Source organism: Oncorhynchus mykiss, chromosome 2 (assembly GCF_013265735.2).
Source record: "Oncorhynchus mykiss isolate Arlee chromosome 2, USDA_OmykA_1.1, whole genome shotgun sequence".
Lineage (NCBI taxonomy): Eukaryota > Metazoa > Chordata > Actinopteri > Salmoniformes > Salmonidae > Oncorhynchus > Oncorhynchus mykiss.
This window is the reverse complement of record NC_048566.1, coordinates 98,658,873-98,679,282: the sequence shown is the minus strand read 5'-3', so window position 1 is coordinate 98,679,282 and position 20,410 is coordinate 98,658,873. Positions and strand designations below refer to the sequence as shown.

Genomic DNA, 20,410 nt, shown 5'->3' with positions numbered 1-20,410 from the left:
AGTGTGTCACAGCACTGCAGAGAGAGAGAGAGAGAGGGCAGAGAGAGATAGAGAGAAAGAAAGAGAGGGGGGTTTAGGGACAGAGATAGGGGGAGGGGGGGTTAGGGACAGAGATAGAGAGAGGGGGGGTTAGGGACAGAGAGAGAGTGAGAGAGAGAGGGGGGGGGGGGGTTTGGGACAGAGAGAGCGGGACAGAGTGTTAGGGACACAGAGAGAGAGAGAGAGAGAGAGTACGAGAGAGAGCAAGAGAGGGGGGTTAGGAACAGAAAGAGAGGGAGAACAGAAAGAAACAGAAAGTTAGGAACAGAAAGAGAGAGAGAGAGAGAGAGGGGTTATAGACAGAGGAAGAGGGAGAAAGAGAAACAGGCAACAGGCAAAAGAGCAGAGAGAGGGACAGATAGAGAGGGGTAGAGAGTGGGGAAAAGGCAGAAAGAGAGAGAGATGGGCAGAGAGAGAAAAAGGAACAGAGGGAGAGGCAGAGAGAGAAAGGGACAAAGAGAGAAAGAGCGAGAGAGAGAGAGAGAGGGGGGGACAGAGAGCGAGGGTGAGGCAGAGAAAGAGATAGTGAGAAAAGGGAACAGAGAGAGAAAGAGAGAGGCAGGGAGAGAGAGAGAAAGAGAGACGCAGAGACAGAAGGAGAGACAGAGAGAGAGGGGGACAGAGAGATAGAGGGACAGAGAGATACTCACTTTGGACAATGGTGAGACAAATACAACAGGAGAAAGAGGAGCAGAACAGAGCACTAGAGGAGAGTATCAGACTGCTGGTGGAGGAGAGGTTGAGGGGGATGGAGGAGAAGTTGATGGGGACGGCGTGTGACAGAGAACAACCCACTAGAGAGGTGGCCACCCCCACAGAGAAGCCAGCAGAACAGCCCACTTCAGCACCCAACAAAAGTCTCGACACCACAGCAGAACAGTCCACACCAGACCCTGAACATAGAGTCGACACCACAGCAGAACAGTCCACACCAGACCCTGACCATAGAGTCGAAATCACAGCAGAACAGACAAATGAAGAACCCCAAGCCCAGAGGCTCTCACCCCCTCTGAGCACCCCCCCTGTCAGCCACCCTGATAGCCCTTTTGACAACCCCCCCACACCCACTGAGGACAAACACAAGACACAGATTGTACTACTTATGGACTCAAATGGGAAATATATAGAAGAAAAAAAAACTTTTTCCCAAACACAGTGTGTCTAAACTCTGGTGTCCAAACACCCAGCGTGCCCTCGACCTTCTGTCTGAGGCCAAACTAGGCTCACCCAGCCACATAATAATACACACAGGCACAAACGACCTGAGAGCACTGCAGGAAAGAGTGGCCACAGCACTGAAGAGAGTGATTGAAAAGGCTTCTTCTACTTTCCCCAACGCACAAGTGGTTATCTCCACCCTGCTACCACGAAAAGACTTCCACCCTGCCACAATACAGCGGGTAAATGCAAGTATTTCCCGTGACTGTGCCTCAAAACCAAACGTTTTCCTGGCCCACCACTCCACCCTGGACTTGAACAGCCTCTATGACCAGGTCCACCTCTACAAGGCAGCAGTGCCCACCTTTGCCCGAACTCTAAAGGACATCGCTCTCAAACGTATCCCCAACACTTCACACAGGAGCAACAGATCAATAGACACCCCATCCAGACCAGCGAGACACCCTCCCAGATCTGCAGGACCCCCCCCTGGACCTACACATAGAGGACCCACGCCAAGAGGAATTACATCCAGACCACAGTACACCCAGACACATCCACACCCCCACCCCAACCAATCAACACCCCCCCACGTCAACCATGCCCACACCCCATTTAGGCCCACCCAGGTCAGACCTATGCCACTCCTGCCCACCCCATGCACCCCACCCCCGCAAAGAGGGCCTCAACATGGAAGCCACACATACGCCCAGGTAGTGAGCGGGCAAACAGTCCCAACCCCCACTCTCACACTCGCCGAAGCCAATGGCATGTACCAGATGCTCAGCAGGCTCTGCTCACACTTACTGGCCTGAGGCCAAACCACGACCAACAACATTGGACACTCTATGGAACAAAAAGCCTTCACTATATTATCATGGAATATCCAAGGCCTGAGGTCATCTGCCTTTGGCCTAAAGAGCAGAAACCCGGACTTCACCAAAGAAATCGGTAATACAGACATTGTCATCCTGCAAGAAACCTGGTATAGAGGAGACGGACCCACTGGTTGCCCTCTAGGTTACAGAGAGCTGGTAGTCCCATCCACCAAACTACCAGGTGTGAAACAGGGAAGGGACTCAGGGGGTATGCTAATTTGGTATAGAGCAGACCTAACTCACTCCATTAAATTAATCAAAACAGGAACATTTTACATTTGGCTAGAAATTCAAAAAGAAATTATCCTAACAGAGAAAAATGTCCTCCTGTGTGCTACCTATATCCCCCCACTAGAATCCCCATATTTTAATGAAGACAGCTTCTCCATCCTGGAGGGGGAAATCAATCATTTCCAGGCCCAGGGACATGTACTAGTCTGTGGCGACCTAAATGCCAGAACCGGACAAGAACCTGACACCCTAAGCACACAGGGGGACAAACACCTGCCTGGAGGTGACAGCATTCCCTCCCACATATGCCCCCCTAGGCACAACTATGACAACATAACCAACAAAAACGGGTCACAACTCCTGCAGCTCTGTCGCACGCTGGGTATGTACATAGTCAACGGTAGGCTTCGAGGGGACTCCTATGGTAGGTACACCTATAGCTCATCTCTTGGCAGTAGTACTGTAGACTACTTTATCACCGACCTCAACCCAGAGTCTCTCAGAGCGTTCACAGTCAGCCCACTGACACCCCTATCAGACCACAGCAAAATCACAGTCTACTTAAACAGAGCAATAATCAATCATGAGGCATCAAAGCCAAAGGAACTGAGTAACATTAAGAAATGCTATAGATGGAAGGAATGCAGTTTGGAAACCTACCAAAAAACAATTAGGCAACAACAAATTCAATCCCTTTTAGACAATTTCCTGGGTAAAACGTTCCGCTGTAATAGTGAAGGTGTAAACTTGGCAGTAGAAAATCTTAACAGTATATTTGACCTCTCAGCTTCCCTATCAAATCTAAAAATCTCAAATAGAAAACCGAAGAAAATTAACAATAATGACAAATGGTTTGATGAAGAATGCAAAAATCTAAGAAAGAAATTGAGAAACCTGTCCAACCAAAAACATAGAGACCCGGAAAACCTGAGTCTACGCCTTCACTATGGTGAATCACTAAAACAATACAGAAATACACTACGGAAAAAGAAGGAACAGCATGTCAGAAATCAGCTCAATGCAATTGAAGAATCCATAGACTCTAACCACTTCTGGGAAAATTGGAAAACACTAAACAAACAACAACAAGAAGAATTATCTATCCAAAATGGAGATGTATGGGTAAACCACTTCTCCAATCTTTTTGGCTCTATAACAAAGAATAAAGAGCAAAAACATATACATGATCAAATACAGATCTTAGAATCATCTATTAAAGACTACCAGAACCCACTGGATTATCCAATTACATTGAATGAGTTACAGGACAAAATAAAAACCCTCCAACCCAAAAAGGCCTGTGGTGTTGATGGTATCCTCAATGAAATGATCAAATATACAGACAACAAATTCCAATTGGCTATACTAAAACTCTTTAACATCATACTTAGCTCTGGCATCTTCCCCAATATTTGGAACCAAGGACTGATCACCCCAATCCACAAAAGTGGAGACAAATTTGACCCCAATAACTACCGTGGAATATGTGTCAACAGTAACCTTGGGAAAATCCTCTGCATTATTATTAACAGCAGACTCGTACATTTCCTCAATGAAAACAATGTACTGAGCAAATGTCAAATTGGCTTTTTACCAAATTACCGTACAACAGACCATGTATTCACCCTGCACACCCTAATTGACAACCAAACAAACCAAAACAAAGGCAAAGTCTTCTCATGCTTTGTTGATTTCAAAAAAGCCTTCGACTCAATCTGGCATGAGGGTCTGCTATACAAACTGATGGAAAGTGGTGTTGGGGGTAAAACATACAACATTATAAAATCCATGTACACAAACAACAAGTGTGCGGTTAAAATTGGCAAAAAACACACACATTTCTTCACACAGGGTCGTGGGGTTAGACAGGGATGCAGTTTAAGCCCCACCCTCTTCAACATATATATCAACGAATTGGCGCGGGCACTAGAAAAGTCTGCAGCACCCGGCCTCCCCCTGCTAGAATCCGAAGTCAAATGTCTGCTGTTTGCCGATGATCTGGTGCTTCTGTCACCAACCAAGGAGGGCCTACAGCAGCACCTAGATCTTATGCACAGATTCTGTCAGACCTGGGCCCTGACAGTAAATCTCAGTAAGACCAAAATAATGGTGTTCCAAAAAAGGTCCAGTCACCAGGACCACAAATACAAATTCAATCTAGACACTGTTGCCCTAGAGCACACAAAAAACTATACATACCTTGGCCTAAACATCAGCGCCACAGGTAACTTCCACAAAGCTGTGAACGATCTGAGAGACAAGGCAAGAAGGGCATTCTATGCCATCAAAAGAAACATAAATTTCAACATACCAATTAGGATTTGGCTAAAAATACTTGAATCAGTCATAGAGCCCATTGCCCTTTATGGTTGTGAGGTCTGGGGTCCGCTCACCAACCAAGACTTCACAAAATGGGACAAACACCAAATTGAGACTCTGCACGCAGAATTCTGCAAAAATATCCTCCGTGTACAACGTAGAACACCAAATAATGCATGCAGAGCAGAATTAGGCCGATACCCACTAATTATCAAAATCCAGAAAAGAGCCGTTAAATTCTACAACCACCTAAAAGGAAGTGATTCACAAACCTTCCATAACAAAGCCATCACCTACAGAGAGATGAACCTGGAGAAGAGTCCCCTAAGCAAGCTGGTCCTGGGGCTCTGTTCACAAACACAAACACACCCTACAGAGCCCCAGGACAACAGCACAATTAGACCCAACCAAATCATGAGAAAACAAAAAGATAATTACTTGACACATTGGAAAGAATTAACAAAAAAACAGAGCAAACTAGAATGCTATTTGGCCCTAAACAGAGAGTACACAGCGGCAGAATACCTGACCACTGTGACTGACCCAAAATTAAGGAAAGCTTTGACTATGTACAGACTCAGTGAGCATAGCCTTGCTATTGAGAAAGGCCGCCGTAGGCAGACATGGCTCTCAAGAGAAGACAGGCTATGTGCTCACTGCCCACAAAATGAGGTGGAAACTGAGCTGCACTTCCTAACCTCCTGCCCAATGTATGACCATATTAGAGAGACATATTTCCCTCAGATTACACAGATCCACAAAGAATTCGAAAACAAATCCAAATTTGAAAAACTCCCATATCTACTGGGTGAAATTCCACAGTGTGCCATCACAGCAGCAAGATTTGTGACCTGTTGCCACGAGAAAAGGGCAACCAGTGAAGAACACACACCATTGTAAATACAACCCATATTTATGCTTATTTATTTTATCTTGTGTCCTTTAACCATTTGTACATTGTTAAAACACTGTATATATATATATAATATGACATTTGTAATGTCTTTACTGTTTTGAAACCTCTGTATGTGTAATGTTTACTGTTAATTTTTGTTGTTTTTCACTTTATATTTTCACTTTGTATGTTGTCTACCTCACTTGCTTTGGCAATGTTAACACATGTTTCCCATGCCAATAAAGCCCTTGAATTGAATTGAATTGAATTGATATAGAGGGACAGAGAGCGAGGGTGAGGCAGAGATAGAGGAAGAGAAAGAGATGGACAGTGAGAAAAAGAGACAGAGAGAGCAAGAGAGAGGGACAGAGAGAGAGAGAGGGCAGAAAGAGAGAGAGGGACAGAGAGAGAGAGAGAGGGGGACAGAGAGAGAGAGTGACAGAGAGAGAGAGAGGGCAGAGAGAGAGAGAGACTCAGTGAGCTGTAAACTGTCTGTGGTACTGTCAATATATTACTATAGAATCAATTACATTCTCCTTCTCCCCCTCACCAGTCTCCTCACTGTCTTCTTCTCTTTCACTATGTAACAAATACATTCATCTGATCAGAGACTGGGGATTTAGACTGGTGGTGACTGTAGAAAGATGATCAGAGACTGGGGATTTAGACTGGTGCTGACTGTAGAAAGATGATCAGAGACTGGGGATTTAGACTGGTGCTGACTGTAGAAAGAGGATCAGAGACTGAGGATTTAGACTGGTGGTGACTGTAGAAAGATGATCAGAGACTGAGGATTTAGACTGGTGGTGACTGTAGAAAGAGGATCAGGGACTGGGGATTTAGACTGGTGGTGACTGTAGAAAGATGATCAGAGACTGAGGATTTAGACTGGTGGTGACTATAGAAAGAGGATCAGAGACTGGGGATTTAGACTGGTGGTGACTGTAGAAAGAGGATCAGAGACTGAGGATTTAGACTGGTGGTGACTGTAGGATTATGATCAGAGACTGGGGATTTAGACTGGTGGTGACTGTAGAAAGAGGATCAGAGACTGAGGATTTAGACTGGTGCTGACTGTAGAAAGATGATCAGAGACTGAGGATTTAGACTGGTGGTGACTGTAGAAAGAGGATCAGGGACTGGGGATTTAGACTGGTGGTGACTGTAGAAAGATGATCAAAACCTGAGGATTTAGACTGGTGGTGACTATAGAAAGATGATCAGAGACTGGGGATTTAGACTGGTGCTGACTGTAGAAAGAGGATCAGGGACTGGGGATTTAGACTGGTGGTGACTGTAGAAAGATGATCAGAGACTGAGGATTTAGACTGGTGGTGACTATAGAAAGAGGATCAGAGACTGGGGATTTAGACTGGTGGTGACTGTAGAAAGATGATCAGAGACTGAGGATTTAGACTGGTGGTGACTGTACAAAGAGGATCAGGGACTGGGGATTTAGACTGGTGGTGACTGTAGAAAGATGATCAGAGACTGAGGATTTAGACTGGTGCTGACTGTAGAAAGAGGATCAGAGACGGGATTTAGACTGGTGGTGACTGTAGAAAGAGGATCAGAGACTAGGGATTTAGACTGGTGCTGACTGTAGAAAGAGGATCAGAGACTGAGGATTTAGACTGGTGGTGACTGTAGAAAGATGATCAGAGACTGAGGATTTAGACTGGTGGTGACTGTAGAAAGAGGATCAGGGACTGGGGATTTAGACTGGTGGTGACTGTAGAAAGATGATCAGAGACTGAGGATTTAGACTGGTGGTGACTATAGAAAGAGGATCAGAGACTGGGGATTTAGACTGGTGGTGACTGTAGAAAGAGGATCAGAGACTGAGGATTTAGACTGGTGGTGACTGTAGGATTATGATCAGAGACTGGGGATTTAGACTGGTGGTGACTGTAGAAAGAGGATCAGAGACTGAGGATTTAGACTGGTGCTGACTGTAGAAAGATGATCAGAGACTGAGGATTTAGACTGGTGGTGACTGTAGAAAGAGGATCAGGGACTGGGGATTTAGACTGGTGGTGACTGTAGAAAGATGATCAAAACCTGAGGATTTAGACTGGTGGTGACTATAGAAAGATGATCAGAGACTGGGGATTTAGACTGGTGCTGACTGTAGAAAGAGGATCAGGGACTGGGGATTTAGACTGGTGGTGACTGTAGAAAGATGATCAGAGACTGAGGATTTAGACTGGTGGTGACTATAGAAAGAGGATCAGAGACTGGGGATTTAGACTGGTGGTGACTGTAGAAAGATGATCAGAGACTGAGGATTTAGACTGGTGGTGACTGTACAAAGAGGATCAGGGACTGGGGATTTAGACTGGTGGTGACTGTAGAAAGATGATCAGAGACTGAGGATTTAGACTGGTGCTGACTGTAGAAAGAGGATCAGAGACGGGATTTAGACTGGTGGTGACTGTAGAAAGAGGATCAGAGACTAGGGATTTAGACTGGTGGTGACTGTAGAAAGATGATCAGAGACTGAGGATTTAGACTGGTGGTGACTGTAGAAAGATGATCAGAGACTGGGGATTTAGACTGGTGGTGACTAGAAAGATGATCAGACTGGTGGTGACTGTAGAAAGAGGATCAGAGACTGGGGATTTAGACTGGTGGTGACTGTAGAAAGATGATCAGAGACTGAGGATTTAGACTGGTGGTGACTATAGAAAGAGGATCAGAGACTGGGGATTTAGACTGGTGGTGACTGTAGAAAGATGATCAGAGACTGGGGATTTAGACTGGTGGTGACTGTAGAAAGAGGACCAGGGACTGGGGATTTAGACTGGTGGTGACTGTAGAAAGATGATCAGAGACTGAGGATTTAGACTGGTGGTGACTATAGAAAAAGGATCAGGGACTCGGGATTTAGACTGGTGGTGACTATAGCAAGATGATCAGAGACTGGGGATTTAGACTGGTGCTGACTGTAGAAAGAGGATCATAGACGGGATTTAGACTGGTGGTGACTGTAGAAAGAGGATCAGAGACTGGGGATTTAGACTGGTGGTGACTATAGAAAGACGATCAGAGACTGGGGATTTAGACTGGTGGTGACTGTAGAAAGATGATCAGAGACTGGGGATTTAGACTGGTGCTGACTGTAGAAAGATGATCAGAGACTGGGGATTTAGACTGGTGGTGACTGTAGAAAGATGATCAGAGACTGAGGATTTAGACTGGTGGTGACTGTAGAAAGATGATCAGAGACTGGGGATTTAGACTGGTGGTGACTAGAAAGATGATCAGAGACTGGGGATTTAGACTGGTGGTGACTGTAGAAAGATGATCAGAGACTGGGGATTTAGACTGGTGGTGACTAGAAAGATGATCAGACTGGTGGTGACTGTAGAAAGAGGATCAGAGACTGGGGATTTAGACTGGTGGTGACTGTAGAAAGATGATCAGAGACTGAGGATTTAGACTGGTGGTGACTATAGAAAGAGGATCAGAGACTGGGGATTTAGACTGGTGCTGACTGTAGAAAGATGATCAGAGACTGGGGATTTAGACTGGTGGTGACTGTAGAAAGATGATCAGAGACTGAGGATTTAGACTGGTGGTGACTGTAGAAAGATGATCAGAGACTGGGGATTTAGACTGGTGGTGACTAGAAAGATGATCAGAGACTGGGGATTTAGACTGGTGGTGACTGTAGAAAGATGATCAGAGACTGGGGATTTAGACTGGTGGTGACTAGAAAGATGATCAGACTGGTGGTGACTGTAGAAAGAGGATCAGAGACTGGGGATTTAGACTGGTGGTGACTGTAGAAAGATGATCAGAGACTGAGGATTTAGACTGGTGGTGACTATAGAAAGAGGATCAGAGACTGGGGATTTAGACTGGTGCTGACTGTAGAAAGATGTTTCTATTTAAATTATTTGCAGATTTACTCAAAACTATTTAAAATTCTAAAGTCTGAGGTGAAAACATTTATATGGCTGAACAGTCTAGCATAAAGGCTATGCACCCCTGCAGACTTGCTGTGTTTATCTGAAGGAAGGGATTCAGCACCATTGGAATGGAAAGCGACGGTGTGACACAGTGAGTCTGGCGGTCGCTGTCCACCGTCATGTGGTGCTGAAGTTCGGTATTCTGATTCCGTCACTGTCCACATCAGTAGTGTTGACTTTCCAGTCACCACTATTAAAACGTAGTCTATTTTAGCCACGTGGATTATTATGAATGAATGAATGCATACGTTAATCATGTTTTCATGACCAGTGATCATCAGCATTTGAAGGGTAGATCCTATTTAGAAGATATATTCTGCTCGTACGCTGGGGTACAACCTATAGGAGGTGGAAGCTGAACGTGGGTTAATACATGCATCCTCATAGGTCAGGTTCAGAATATCTCTCTCTCTATCTCTGTCTCTCTGTCTCTCAATTCAATCTCTCTCTCAATTCAATCTCTCTTTCACTCAATTCAATCTCTCTCTCTCTCTCAATTCAATCTCTCTCTCTATCTCTCTCTCTGTCTCTCAATTCAATCTCTCTCTCAATTCAATCTCTCTCTCTCTCAATTCAATCTCTCTTTCTCTCAATTCAATCTCTCTCTCTATCTCTCTCTCTGTCTCTCAATTCAATCTCTCTCTCTCTCAATTCAATTTCTCTCTCTCTCAATTCTATCTCTCTCTCTCTATCTCTCTGTCTCTCTGTCTCTCTCTGTCTCTCTGTCTCTCAATTAAATTCAATCTCTCTCTCAATTCAATCTCTCTTTCTCTCAATTCAATCTCTCTCTCTCAATTCAATCTCTCTTTCTCTCAATTCAATCTCTCTCTCTCTCAATTCAATCTCTCTTTCTCTCAATTCAATCACTCTATCTCTCAATTCAATCTCTCTCTCTCAATTAAATCTCTCTCTCTCTCTTTCAATTCAATCTCTCTCTGTCTCTCTGGCTCTCAATTAAATCTCTCTCAATTGAATAACTCTTTCTCTCAATTCAATCTCTATCTCTCTCTCGCTCTCTCTCTCTCTCTCTCTCTCTCTCTCTCTCTCTCTCTCTCTCTCTCTCTCTCTCTCGCTCTCTCTCTCTCTCAATTCAATTCAATTCAATTAAATTCAATTCAAGGGCTTTATTGGCATGGGAAACGTGTTAACATTGCCAAAGCAAGTAAGGTAGATAATATAGCAAGTGAGGTAGCAAGTGAGGTAGATAATATATAAATCTCGCTCTCTCTTTCAATTCAATCTCTCTCTCTCAATTCAATCTCTGTCTCTCAATTCAATCTCTCTGTCTCTCAATTCAATCTCTCTGTCTCTCAATTCAATCACTCTGTCTCTCAATTCAATCTCTCTCTCTCTCTCTCTCTCTCTCTCTCTCTCAATTCAATCTCTCTCTCTCTCATCCATACTGTGGTGAGGGTGTATCGTCTTCCAGCTACATTGATTTTAGGTGAATTACAGCACAAGAAGGGCGCACTAGCGACTCTTGCGGCGGGCGGGGTGCAGTGCACGCTGACACGGTCGCCAGGTGTACGTTGTTTCCTCCTCCTACACATTGGTGCGGGCTGGTTTCCGGGTTAAGTGGGCATTGTGTCAAGAAGCAGTGCGGCTTGGTTGGGTTGTGTTTCGGAGGACGCATGGCTCTCGACCTTCGCCTCTCCCAAGTCCCTACGGGAAATTGGGAAGAAAAGGGATAAAAAAAATCTAATGTAAAATAATTACAACACAAGAATGGACTGGAATACACAACAAACACACATGCGCACGCACACACAGACACACACAGCAAACACATCACATGGTGCATACCTCTGTGTTTTGTTCTGCTCTCTTCAGTTACACATGTTCCTCCTGAGTAATTTGCTACTCTTCTAACTAGAGGTCGACCGATTATTCAGAATGGCCGATTAATTAGGGCCGATTTCAAGTTTTCGTAACAATTTTTTTATTATTATTTATTTGTTACACCTTTTATTCAACCTTTATTTAACTAGGAAAGTCAGTTAAGAACAAATTCTTATTTTCAATGACGGCCTAGGAACGGTGGGTTAACTGCCTAGTTCAGGGGCAGAACGACAGATTTGTACCTTGTCAACCTCGGGGATTCAATCTTGCAACCTTAACTAGTCCAACGCAATAACGACCTGCCTCTCTCTCGTTGCTTCTCCACAAGGAGATTGTCTGTTACGCGAATGCAGTAAGCCAAGGTAAGTTGCTAGCTAGCATTAAACTTATCTTATAAAAAACAATCAATCAATCATAATCTCTAGTTAACTACACATGGTTGATGATATTACTAGTTTATCTAGCGTTGCATATAATCGATGCGGTGCGTATCGTTGCTCCAATGTGTACCTAACCATAAACATCAATGCCTTTCTTAAAATCAATACACAGAAGTATACATTTTTAAACCTGCATATTTAGCTAAAAGAAATCCAGGTTAGCAGGCGATATTAACCAGGTGAAATTGTGTCACTTCTCTTGCGTTCATTGCACGCAGAGTCAGTGTATATGCAACAGTTTGGGCCGCCTAATTTGCCATAATTTTACATAATTATGACATAACATTGAAGGTTGTACAATGTAACAGGAATATTTAGACTTATGGATGCCACCCGTTAGATAAAATACAGAACGGTTCCGTATTTCACTGAAAGAATAAACGTCTTGTTTTCGAGATGATAGTTTCCGGATTGGACCATATTAATGACCTAAGGCTCGTATTTCTGTGTGTTATGTTATAATTAAGTCTATGATTTGATAGAGCAGTCTGACTGAGCGGTGGTAGGCAGCAGCAGGCTCGTAAGCATTCATTCAAACATCACTTTTGTGCGTTTTGCCAGGAGCTCTTCGTTGTGCATCAAGCATTGCGCTGTTTATGACTTCAAGCCTAACAACTCCCGAGATGAGGCTGGTGTAACCGAAGTGAAATGGCTAGCTAGTTAGCGGGGTGCGCGCTAATAGCGTTTCAAACGTCACTCGCTCTGAGACTTGGAGTGGTTGCTCCCCTTGCTCTGCATGGGTAACACTGCTTCGAGGGTGGCTTTTGTCGATGTGTTCCTGGTTCGAGCCCAGGTAGGAGCGAGGAGAGGGACGGAAGCTATACTGTTACACTGGCAATACTAAAGTGCCTATAAGAACATCCAATCATCAAAGGTATATGAAATACAAATGGTATAGAGAGAATTAGTCCTATATTAACTACAACCTAAAACTTCTTACCTGGGAATATTGAATACTCATGTTAAAAGGAACCACCAGCTTTCATATGTTCTCATGTTCTGAGCAAGGAACTGAAACGTTAGCTTTCTTACATAGCACATATTGCTCTTTTACTTTCTTCTCCAACACTTTGTTTTTGCATTATTTTAACCAAATTGAACATGTTTCATTATTTATTTGAGGCTAAATTTATTTTATTGATGTATTATATTAAGTTAAAATAATTGTTCATTCAGTATTGTTGTAATTGTCATTATTACAAATAAAAATAAAAATCGGCTGATTAATCGGTATCGGTAATCGCTTTTTTCTGTTTGGTTCCCCACTCTTCCTACCAGGTTCTAAGATCTGTTTGGTTCCCCACTCTTCCTACCAGGTTCTAAGATCTGTTTGGTTCCTCCCTGTTCTCTCTAGGTTCTAAGATCTGTTTGGTTCCTCCCTGTCCCTCCTAGGTTCTAAGATCTGTTTGGTTCCTCCCTGTTCTCTCTAGGTTCTAAGATCTGTTTGGTTCCTCCCTGTTCTCTCTAGGTTCTAAAATCTGTTTGGTTCCTCCCTGTCCCTCCTAGGTTCTAAGGTCTGTTTGGTTCCTCCCTGTTCCGACTAGGTTCTAAGGTCTGTTTGGTTCCTCCCTGTCCCTCCTAGGTTCTAAGATCTGTTTGGTTCCTCCCTGTCCCTCCTAGGTTCTAAGATCTGTTTGGTTCCTCCCTGTTCTCTCTAGGTTCTAAAATCTGTTTGGTTCCTCCCTGTCCCTCCTAGGTTCTAAGGTCTGTTTGGTTCCTCCCTGTTCTTACTAGGTTCTAAGGTCTGTTTGGTTCCTCCCTGGTCCTACTAGGTTCTAAGGTCTGTTTGGTTCCTCCCTGTTCCTACTAGGTTCTAAGGTCTGTTTGGTTCCTCCCTGTTCCTACTAGGTTCTAAGGTCTGTTTGGTTCCTCCCTGTTCCTACTAGGTTCTAAGGTCTGTTTGGTTCCTCCCTGTTCCTACTAGGTTCTAAGGTCTGTTTGGTTCCTCCCTGTTCCTCTCTCTAGGTTATTTTGTTAAAGCTGTTTGTGCTCTCCAGGTTCTACTGGGATCTGATAATGCTGTTCCTCATGGTGGGGAACCTCATCATCATCCCTGTGGGCATCACCTTCTTCAAGGACGAGCACACTCCCCCCTGGATCGTCTTCAACGTCATCTCAGACACCTTGTTCCTCATCGACCTCGTCCTCAACTTCCGGACGGGCATCGTCAAGGAGGACAACACCGAGATCATCCTGGACCCACAGACCATCAAGATCAAGTATCTGAAGAGCTGGTTCATGGTGGACTTCATCTCGTCCATACCAGTAGATTACATCTTCCTCATCGTGGAGACCAGGATCGACTCAGACTTCTACAAGACGGCCCGGGCGCTGAGGATCGTGCGGTTTACGAAGATCTTGAGTTTGTTGAGGCTCCTGAGGCTGTCCAGACTCATTAGATATATACACCAGTGGGAGGAGGTGAGGAGGAGGTGGGGAGGTGGAAGATAGGAGGAGGTAGGAGTTAGGGAGGTAGGGAGGTAGGAGGAGATAGGGAGGTAGGATGTAGGGAGAAAGGAGGAAGGAAGGTAGGCAGGTAGGAGGAGATAAGGAGGTAGGATGTAGGGAGAAAGGAGGAAGGGAGGTAGGAGGAGATAGGGAGGTAGGAGGAGATAGGGAGGTAGGATGTAGGGAGAAAGGAGGTAGGGAGGTAGGAGGTAGGAGGAGTTAGGATGTAGGGAGAAAGGAGGAAGGGAGAAAGGAGGTAGGGAGGTAGGAGGTAGGTAGGTAGGAGGAGATAGGAGTTAGGGAAGTAGGGAGGTAGGATGTAGGGAGAAAGGAGGTAGGGAGGTAGGATGTAGCAAGAAGGGAGGTAGGGAGGTAGGGGGTAGGAGGAGGTAGGATGTAGGGAGAAAGGAGGAAGGGAGGTAGGGAGGTAGGAGGAGATAGGGAGGTAGGAGGAGATAGGGATGTAGGGAGAAGGGAGGTAGGAGGAGATAGGGAGGTAGGATGTAGGGAGAAAGGAGGTAGGGAGGTAGGAGGTAGGAGGAGGTAGGATGTAGGGAGAAAGGAGGAAGGGAGGTAGGAGGAGATAGGGAGGTAGGATGTAGGGAGGTAGGATGTAGGGAGAAAGGAGGTAGGGAGGTAGGAGGTAGGTAGGTAGGAGGAGTTAGGGAAGTAGGGAGGTAGGATGTAGGGAGAAAGGAGGTAGGGAGGTAGGATGTAGCGAGAAGGGAGGTAGGAGGAGATAGGGAGGTAGGATGTAGGGAGAAAGGAGGTAGGGAGGTAGGAGGTAGGGAGGTAGGAGGAGGTAGGTAGGTAGGAGGAGATAGGAGTTAGGGAAGTAGGGAGGTATGATGTAGGGAGAAAGGAGGTAGAGAGGTAGGGAGGTAGGGAAGGAGAAGGTTGGGAGGTAGGTTAAAGGAGGTAGAGGGGTAGGGAGTAGGAAGAAGGAGATGGTTGGTGGTTAGTGAGGTAGTAGGTAGGGAGGTATTAGGTAGAGTAGGAGGAGGTAGGATGTAGGGAGGTGGGGGATGGGAGGTAGGAGGTAGAGGTAGGGAGAGAGAGAGAATGTCCTTTCATAAGAAGGTGAAAGACTCCTAGTGTCCTGCCCCTCTCATGGGAGCACCAGGAGCTGGGGCTTGAGGAGCCCAGGAGGTGGGGTTTGAGGAGCCCAGGAGCTGGGGCTTGAGGAGCCCAGGAGGTGGGGTTTGAGGAGCCCAGGAGGTGGGGCTTGAGGAGCCCAGGAGGTGGGGTTTGAGGAGCCCAGGAGCTGGGGCTTGAGGAGCCCAGGAGGTGGGGTTTGAGGAGCCCAGGAGCTGGGGCTTGAGGAGCCCAGGAGGTGGGACTTGAGGAGCCCAGGAGGTGGGGTTTGAGGAGCCCAGGAGCTGGGGCTTGAGGAGCCCAGGAGGTGGGGTTTGAGGAGCCCAGGAGGTGGGGTTTGAGGAGCCCAGGAGGTGGGGCTTGAGGAGCCCAGGAGGTGGGGTTTGAGGAGCCCAGGTGGTGGGGTTTGAGGAGCCCAGGAGGTGGGGCTTGAGGAGCTCAGGAGGTGGGGCTTGAGGAGCCCAGGAGGTGGGGTTTAAGGAGCCCAGGAGGTGGGGTTTGAGGATTCCAGGAGGTGGGGCTTGAGGAGCCCAGGAGGTGGGGTTTGAGGAGCCCAGGAGGTGGGGTTTGAGGAGCCCAGGAGGTAGGGGTTGAGGAGCCCAGGAGGTGGGGTTTGAGGAGCAGTACCTGTTAACAGTACCTGTTATTACACACTGCTGGTTCAGAGGTTAAAGATATGATGCTAGTTTAGATTCTCGATCTGTAACATTTGCATTAAAGGAGGATTTTAGTAATAGAGGTGTAATTGATTAAGCATCCGGTAAACTCCTTCTGGTAAACTCCATCTAGTAAACTCCATCTGGTAAACTCCATCTGGTAAACTCCATCCGGTAAACTCCATCTGGTAAACTCCATCTGGTAAACTCCATCTGGTAAACTCCATCTGGTAAACTCCATCCCAGTAAACTCCATCCCGGTAAACTCCATCTGGTAAACTCCATCTGGTAAACTCCATCCCAGTAAACTCCATCCCGGTAAACTCCATCCTGGTAAACTCCATCCCGTAAACTCCATCTGGTAAACTCCATCTGGTAAACTCCATCTGGTAAACTCCATCCCAGTAAACTCCATCTGGTAAACTCCATCTGGTAAACTCCATCTGGTAAACTCCATCCCGGTAAACTCCATCTGGTAAACTCCATCTGGTAAACTCCATCTGGTAAACTCCATCTGGTAAACTCCATCCCGGTAAACTCCATCTGGTAAACTCCATCTGGTAAACTCCATCCCAGTAAACTCCATCTGGTAAACTCCATCTGGTAAACTCCATCTGGTAAACTCCATCCCGGTAAACTCCATCCCGGTAAACTCCATCTGGTAAACTCCATCTGGTAAACTCCATCCGGTAAACTCCATCTGGTAATCTCCATCCCAGTAAACTCCATCCCAGTAAACTCCATCTGGTAAACTCCATCTGGTAAACTCCATCCGGTAAACTCCATCTGGTAAACTCCATCTGGTAAACTCCATCCCAGTAAACTCCATCCCGGTAAACTCCATCCCGGTAAACTCCATCTGGTAAACTCCATCTGGTAAACTCCATCTGGTAAACCCCATCTGGTAAACTCCATCTGGTAAACTCCATCCGGTAAACTCCATCTGGTAAACTCCATCTGGTAAACTCCATCTGGTAAACTCCATCCCAGTAAACTCCATCTGGTAAACTCCATCTGGTAAACTCCATCCGGTAAACTCCATCTGGTAAACTCCATCTGGTAAACTCCATCTGCTAAACTCCATCCCAGTAAACTCCATCTGGTAAACTCCATCTGGTAAACTCCATCTGGTAAACTCCATCCCAGTAAACTCCATCCCGGTAAACTCCATCCCGGTAAACTCCATCTGGTAAACTCCATCCCAGTAAACTCCATCTGGTTCTCAGTGTGATCTTTACCACTGAGGGACTCAGATTAACAACATGTGATGTGGTCTATGGGGGAGAGGGACTCAGATTAACAACATGTGATGTGGTCTATGGGGGAGAGGGACTCAGATTAACAACATGTGATATGGTCTATGGGGAGAGGGACTCAGATTAACAACGTGATGTATGAGGAAAGGGACTCAGATGATAGACTACAGATTAAGGCCTGGCCACAGAGCACCTACTACAATTTTACTGTACTCACTACTAACTGATTACACCGCAGTGGTGTTTAGTGGTGATTAGTGGTGTTTAGTAGTATTTAGTGGTGTTTAGTGGTGTTTAGTAGTATTTAGTGGTGTTTAGTAGTATTTAGAAGTATTTAGTGGTGTTTAGTAGTATTTAGTGGTGTTTAGTAGTATTTAGTAGTATTTAGTGGTGTTTAGTAGTATTTAGTGGTGTTTAGTAGTGTTTAGTGGTGTTTAGTAGTATTTAGGGGTGTTTAGTGGTTTTTAGTGGTGTTTAGTAGTGTTTAGTGGTGTTTAGTAGTATTTAGTGGTGTTTATTGGTGTTTAGTGGTGTTTAGTAGTATTTAGTGATGTTTAGTGGTGTTTAGTGGTGTTTAGGGGTGTTTAGTTGTATTTAGTGGTGTTTAGTAGTATTTAGTGGTGTTTAGTGGTGTTTAGTAGTATTTAGGGGTGTTTAGTGGTTTTTAGTGGTGTTTAGTAGTATTTAGGGGTGTTTAGTGGTGTTTAGTAGTATTTAGTGGTGTTTAGTAGTATGTAGTAGTATTTAGTGGTGTTTAGTAGTATTTAGTGTTGTTTAGTAGTATTTAGTGGTGTTTAGTGGTGTTTAGTAGTATTTAGTGGTGTTTAGTAGTATGTAGTAGTATTTAGTGGTGTTTAGTAGAATGTAGTAGTATTTAGTGGTGTTTAGTAGAATGTAGTAGTATTTAGTAGTATTTAGTGGTGTTTAGTGGTGTTTAGTAGAATGTAGTAGTATTTAGTGGTGTTTAGTGGTGTTTAGTAGTATGTAGTAGTATGTAGTAGTATTTAGTGGTGTTTAGTAGAATGTAGTAGTATTTAGTGGTGTTTAGTAGAATGTAGTAGTATTTAGTAGTATTTAGTGGTGTTTAGTGGTGTTTAGTAGAATGTAGTAGTATTTAGTGGTGTTTAGTGGTGTTTAGTAGTATGTAGTAGTATGTAGTAGTATTTAGTGGTGTTTAGTAGTATGTAGTAGTATTTAGTGGTGTTTAGTAGTATGTAGTAGTATGTAGTAGTATTTAGTGGTGTTTAGTGGTGTTTAGTGGTGTTTAGTAGAATGTAGTAGTATTTAGTGGTGTTTAGTAGAATGTAGTAGTATTTAGTAGTATGTAGTAGTATTTAGTGGTGTTTAGTAGAATGTAGTAGTATTTAGTGGTGTTTAGTAGAATGTAGTAGTATTTAGTAGTATTTAGTGGTGTTTAGTGGTGTTTAGTAGAATGTAGTAGTATTTAGTGGTGTTTAGTGGTGTTTAGTAGTATGTAGTAGTATGTAGTAGTATTTAGTGGTGTTTAGTAGTATGTAGTAGTATGTAGTAGTATTTAGTGGTGTTTAGTGGTGTTTAGTGGTGTTTAGTAGTATGTAGTAGTGTTTAGTGGTGTTTAGTAGTATGTAGTAGTGTTTAGAGGTGTTTAGTAGTATGTAGTAGTGTTTATTTGTGTTTAGTGGTGTTTACACTGTTGGAGAATTAGAATAGAATAGTTACTTAGCTAGCTGCAGGTTCAGTAATGTTAGTTAATCCTCCTTGCGTGGTGGACAATAACGTTTTTCTCATTCGAATTCTAATCTCCTAGGTTTTCCATATGACCTATGACCTGGCCAGTGCCATGGTGAGGATTGTGAACCTGATAGCTATGATGCTGCTGTTGTGTCACTGGGATGGATGTCTGCAATTCCTGGTTCCCATGCTGCAAGAGTTCCCCTCTGACTGCTGGGTCACCAGAAACAAGATGGTGGTGAGTAGACACACACACACACGCACACACACACAAACACACACACACGCACACACACCGGTTCCTGTGCTACAGGACTTCCCCTTCTGACTGTTGGGTAATCAGAAACAAGATGGTGGTAAGCATTCCAAAAGTCCAGTGTTCTAAAAGTCCTGTGTTCCAAAGGTCTTACTCACATACTTACCCCCTCAGGCCTTTTACTCATCCTGGAGCATTGGGCAATCTGCTCCGTCTTTCCATCATGTCCATCTACCTCTAGTATCCAGTCTACCTCTAGTGTCCAGTCTACCCCTAGTGTCCAGTCTACCCCTAGTGTCCAGTCTACCCCTAGTGTCCAGTCTACCTCTAGTATCCAGTCTACCTCTAGTGTCCAGTCTACCCCTAGTGTCCAGTCTACCCCTAGTGTCCAGTCTACCCCTAGTATCCAGTCTACCTCTAGTGTCCAGTCTACCCCTAGTGTCCAGTCTACCCCTAGTGTCCAGTCTACCCCTAGTGTCCAGTCTATCCCTAGTGTCCAGTCTACCCCTAGTGTCCAGTCTATCCCTAGTGTCCAGTCTATCCCTGTATCCAGTCTACCCCTAGTGTCCAGTCTATCCCTAGTGTCCAGTCTATCCCTGTATCCAGTCTACCCCTAGTGTCTGGTCTACCCCTAGTGTCCAGTCTATCCCTGTATCCAGTCTAACCCTAGTGTCCAGTCTACCCCTAGTGTCCAGTCTACCCCTAGTATACAGTCTACCTCTAGTGTCCAGTCTACCCCCAGTGTCCAGTCTACCCCTAGTGTCCAGTCTACCCCTAGTGTCCAGTCTACCCCTAGTGTCTGGTCTACCCCTAGTGTCCAGTCTACCCCTAGTGTCCAGTCTACCCCTAGTGTCCAGTCTACCCCTAGTATCCAGTCTACCCCTAGTGTCCATTCTACCCCTAGTGTCCAGTCAACCCCTAGTGTCCAGTCAACCCCTAGTGTCCAGTCTACCCCTAGTATCTGGTCTACCCCTAGTGTCTGGTCTACCCCTAGTGACCAATCTACCCCTAGTGTCCAGTCAACCCCTAGTGTCCAGTCTACCCCTAGTATCTGGTCTACCCCTAGTGTCCAGTCTACCCCTAGTATCCAGTCTACCCCTAGTGCCCAATCTACCCCTAGTATCCAGTCTACCCCTAGTGCCCAATCTACCCCTAGTGTCCAGTCTACCCCTAGTGTCCGGTCTACCCCTAGTGTCCAGTCTATCCCTAGTGTCTG

The 20,410-nt window shown here is 45.1% G+C and overlaps 1 protein-coding gene across 1 annotated transcript in view; it reads left to right on the top strand.

The window, feature by feature from the left end:
• LOC110502529 (potassium/sodium hyperpolarization-activated cyclic nucleotide-gated channel 3-like) overlaps window positions 1-20,410 on the top strand; it is a 46,147-nt gene that overhangs the window by 9,854 nt on the left and 15,883 nt on the right. Inside the window, exons 2-3 of the mRNA XM_021580609.2 lie at window positions 13,771-14,194; window positions 19,015-19,176. Coding sequence (XP_021436284.2) covers window positions 13,771-14,194; window positions 19,015-19,176 — 586 coding nt within the window. The remainder of the gene's footprint in view (window positions 1-13,770; window positions 14,195-19,014; window positions 19,177-20,410) is intronic.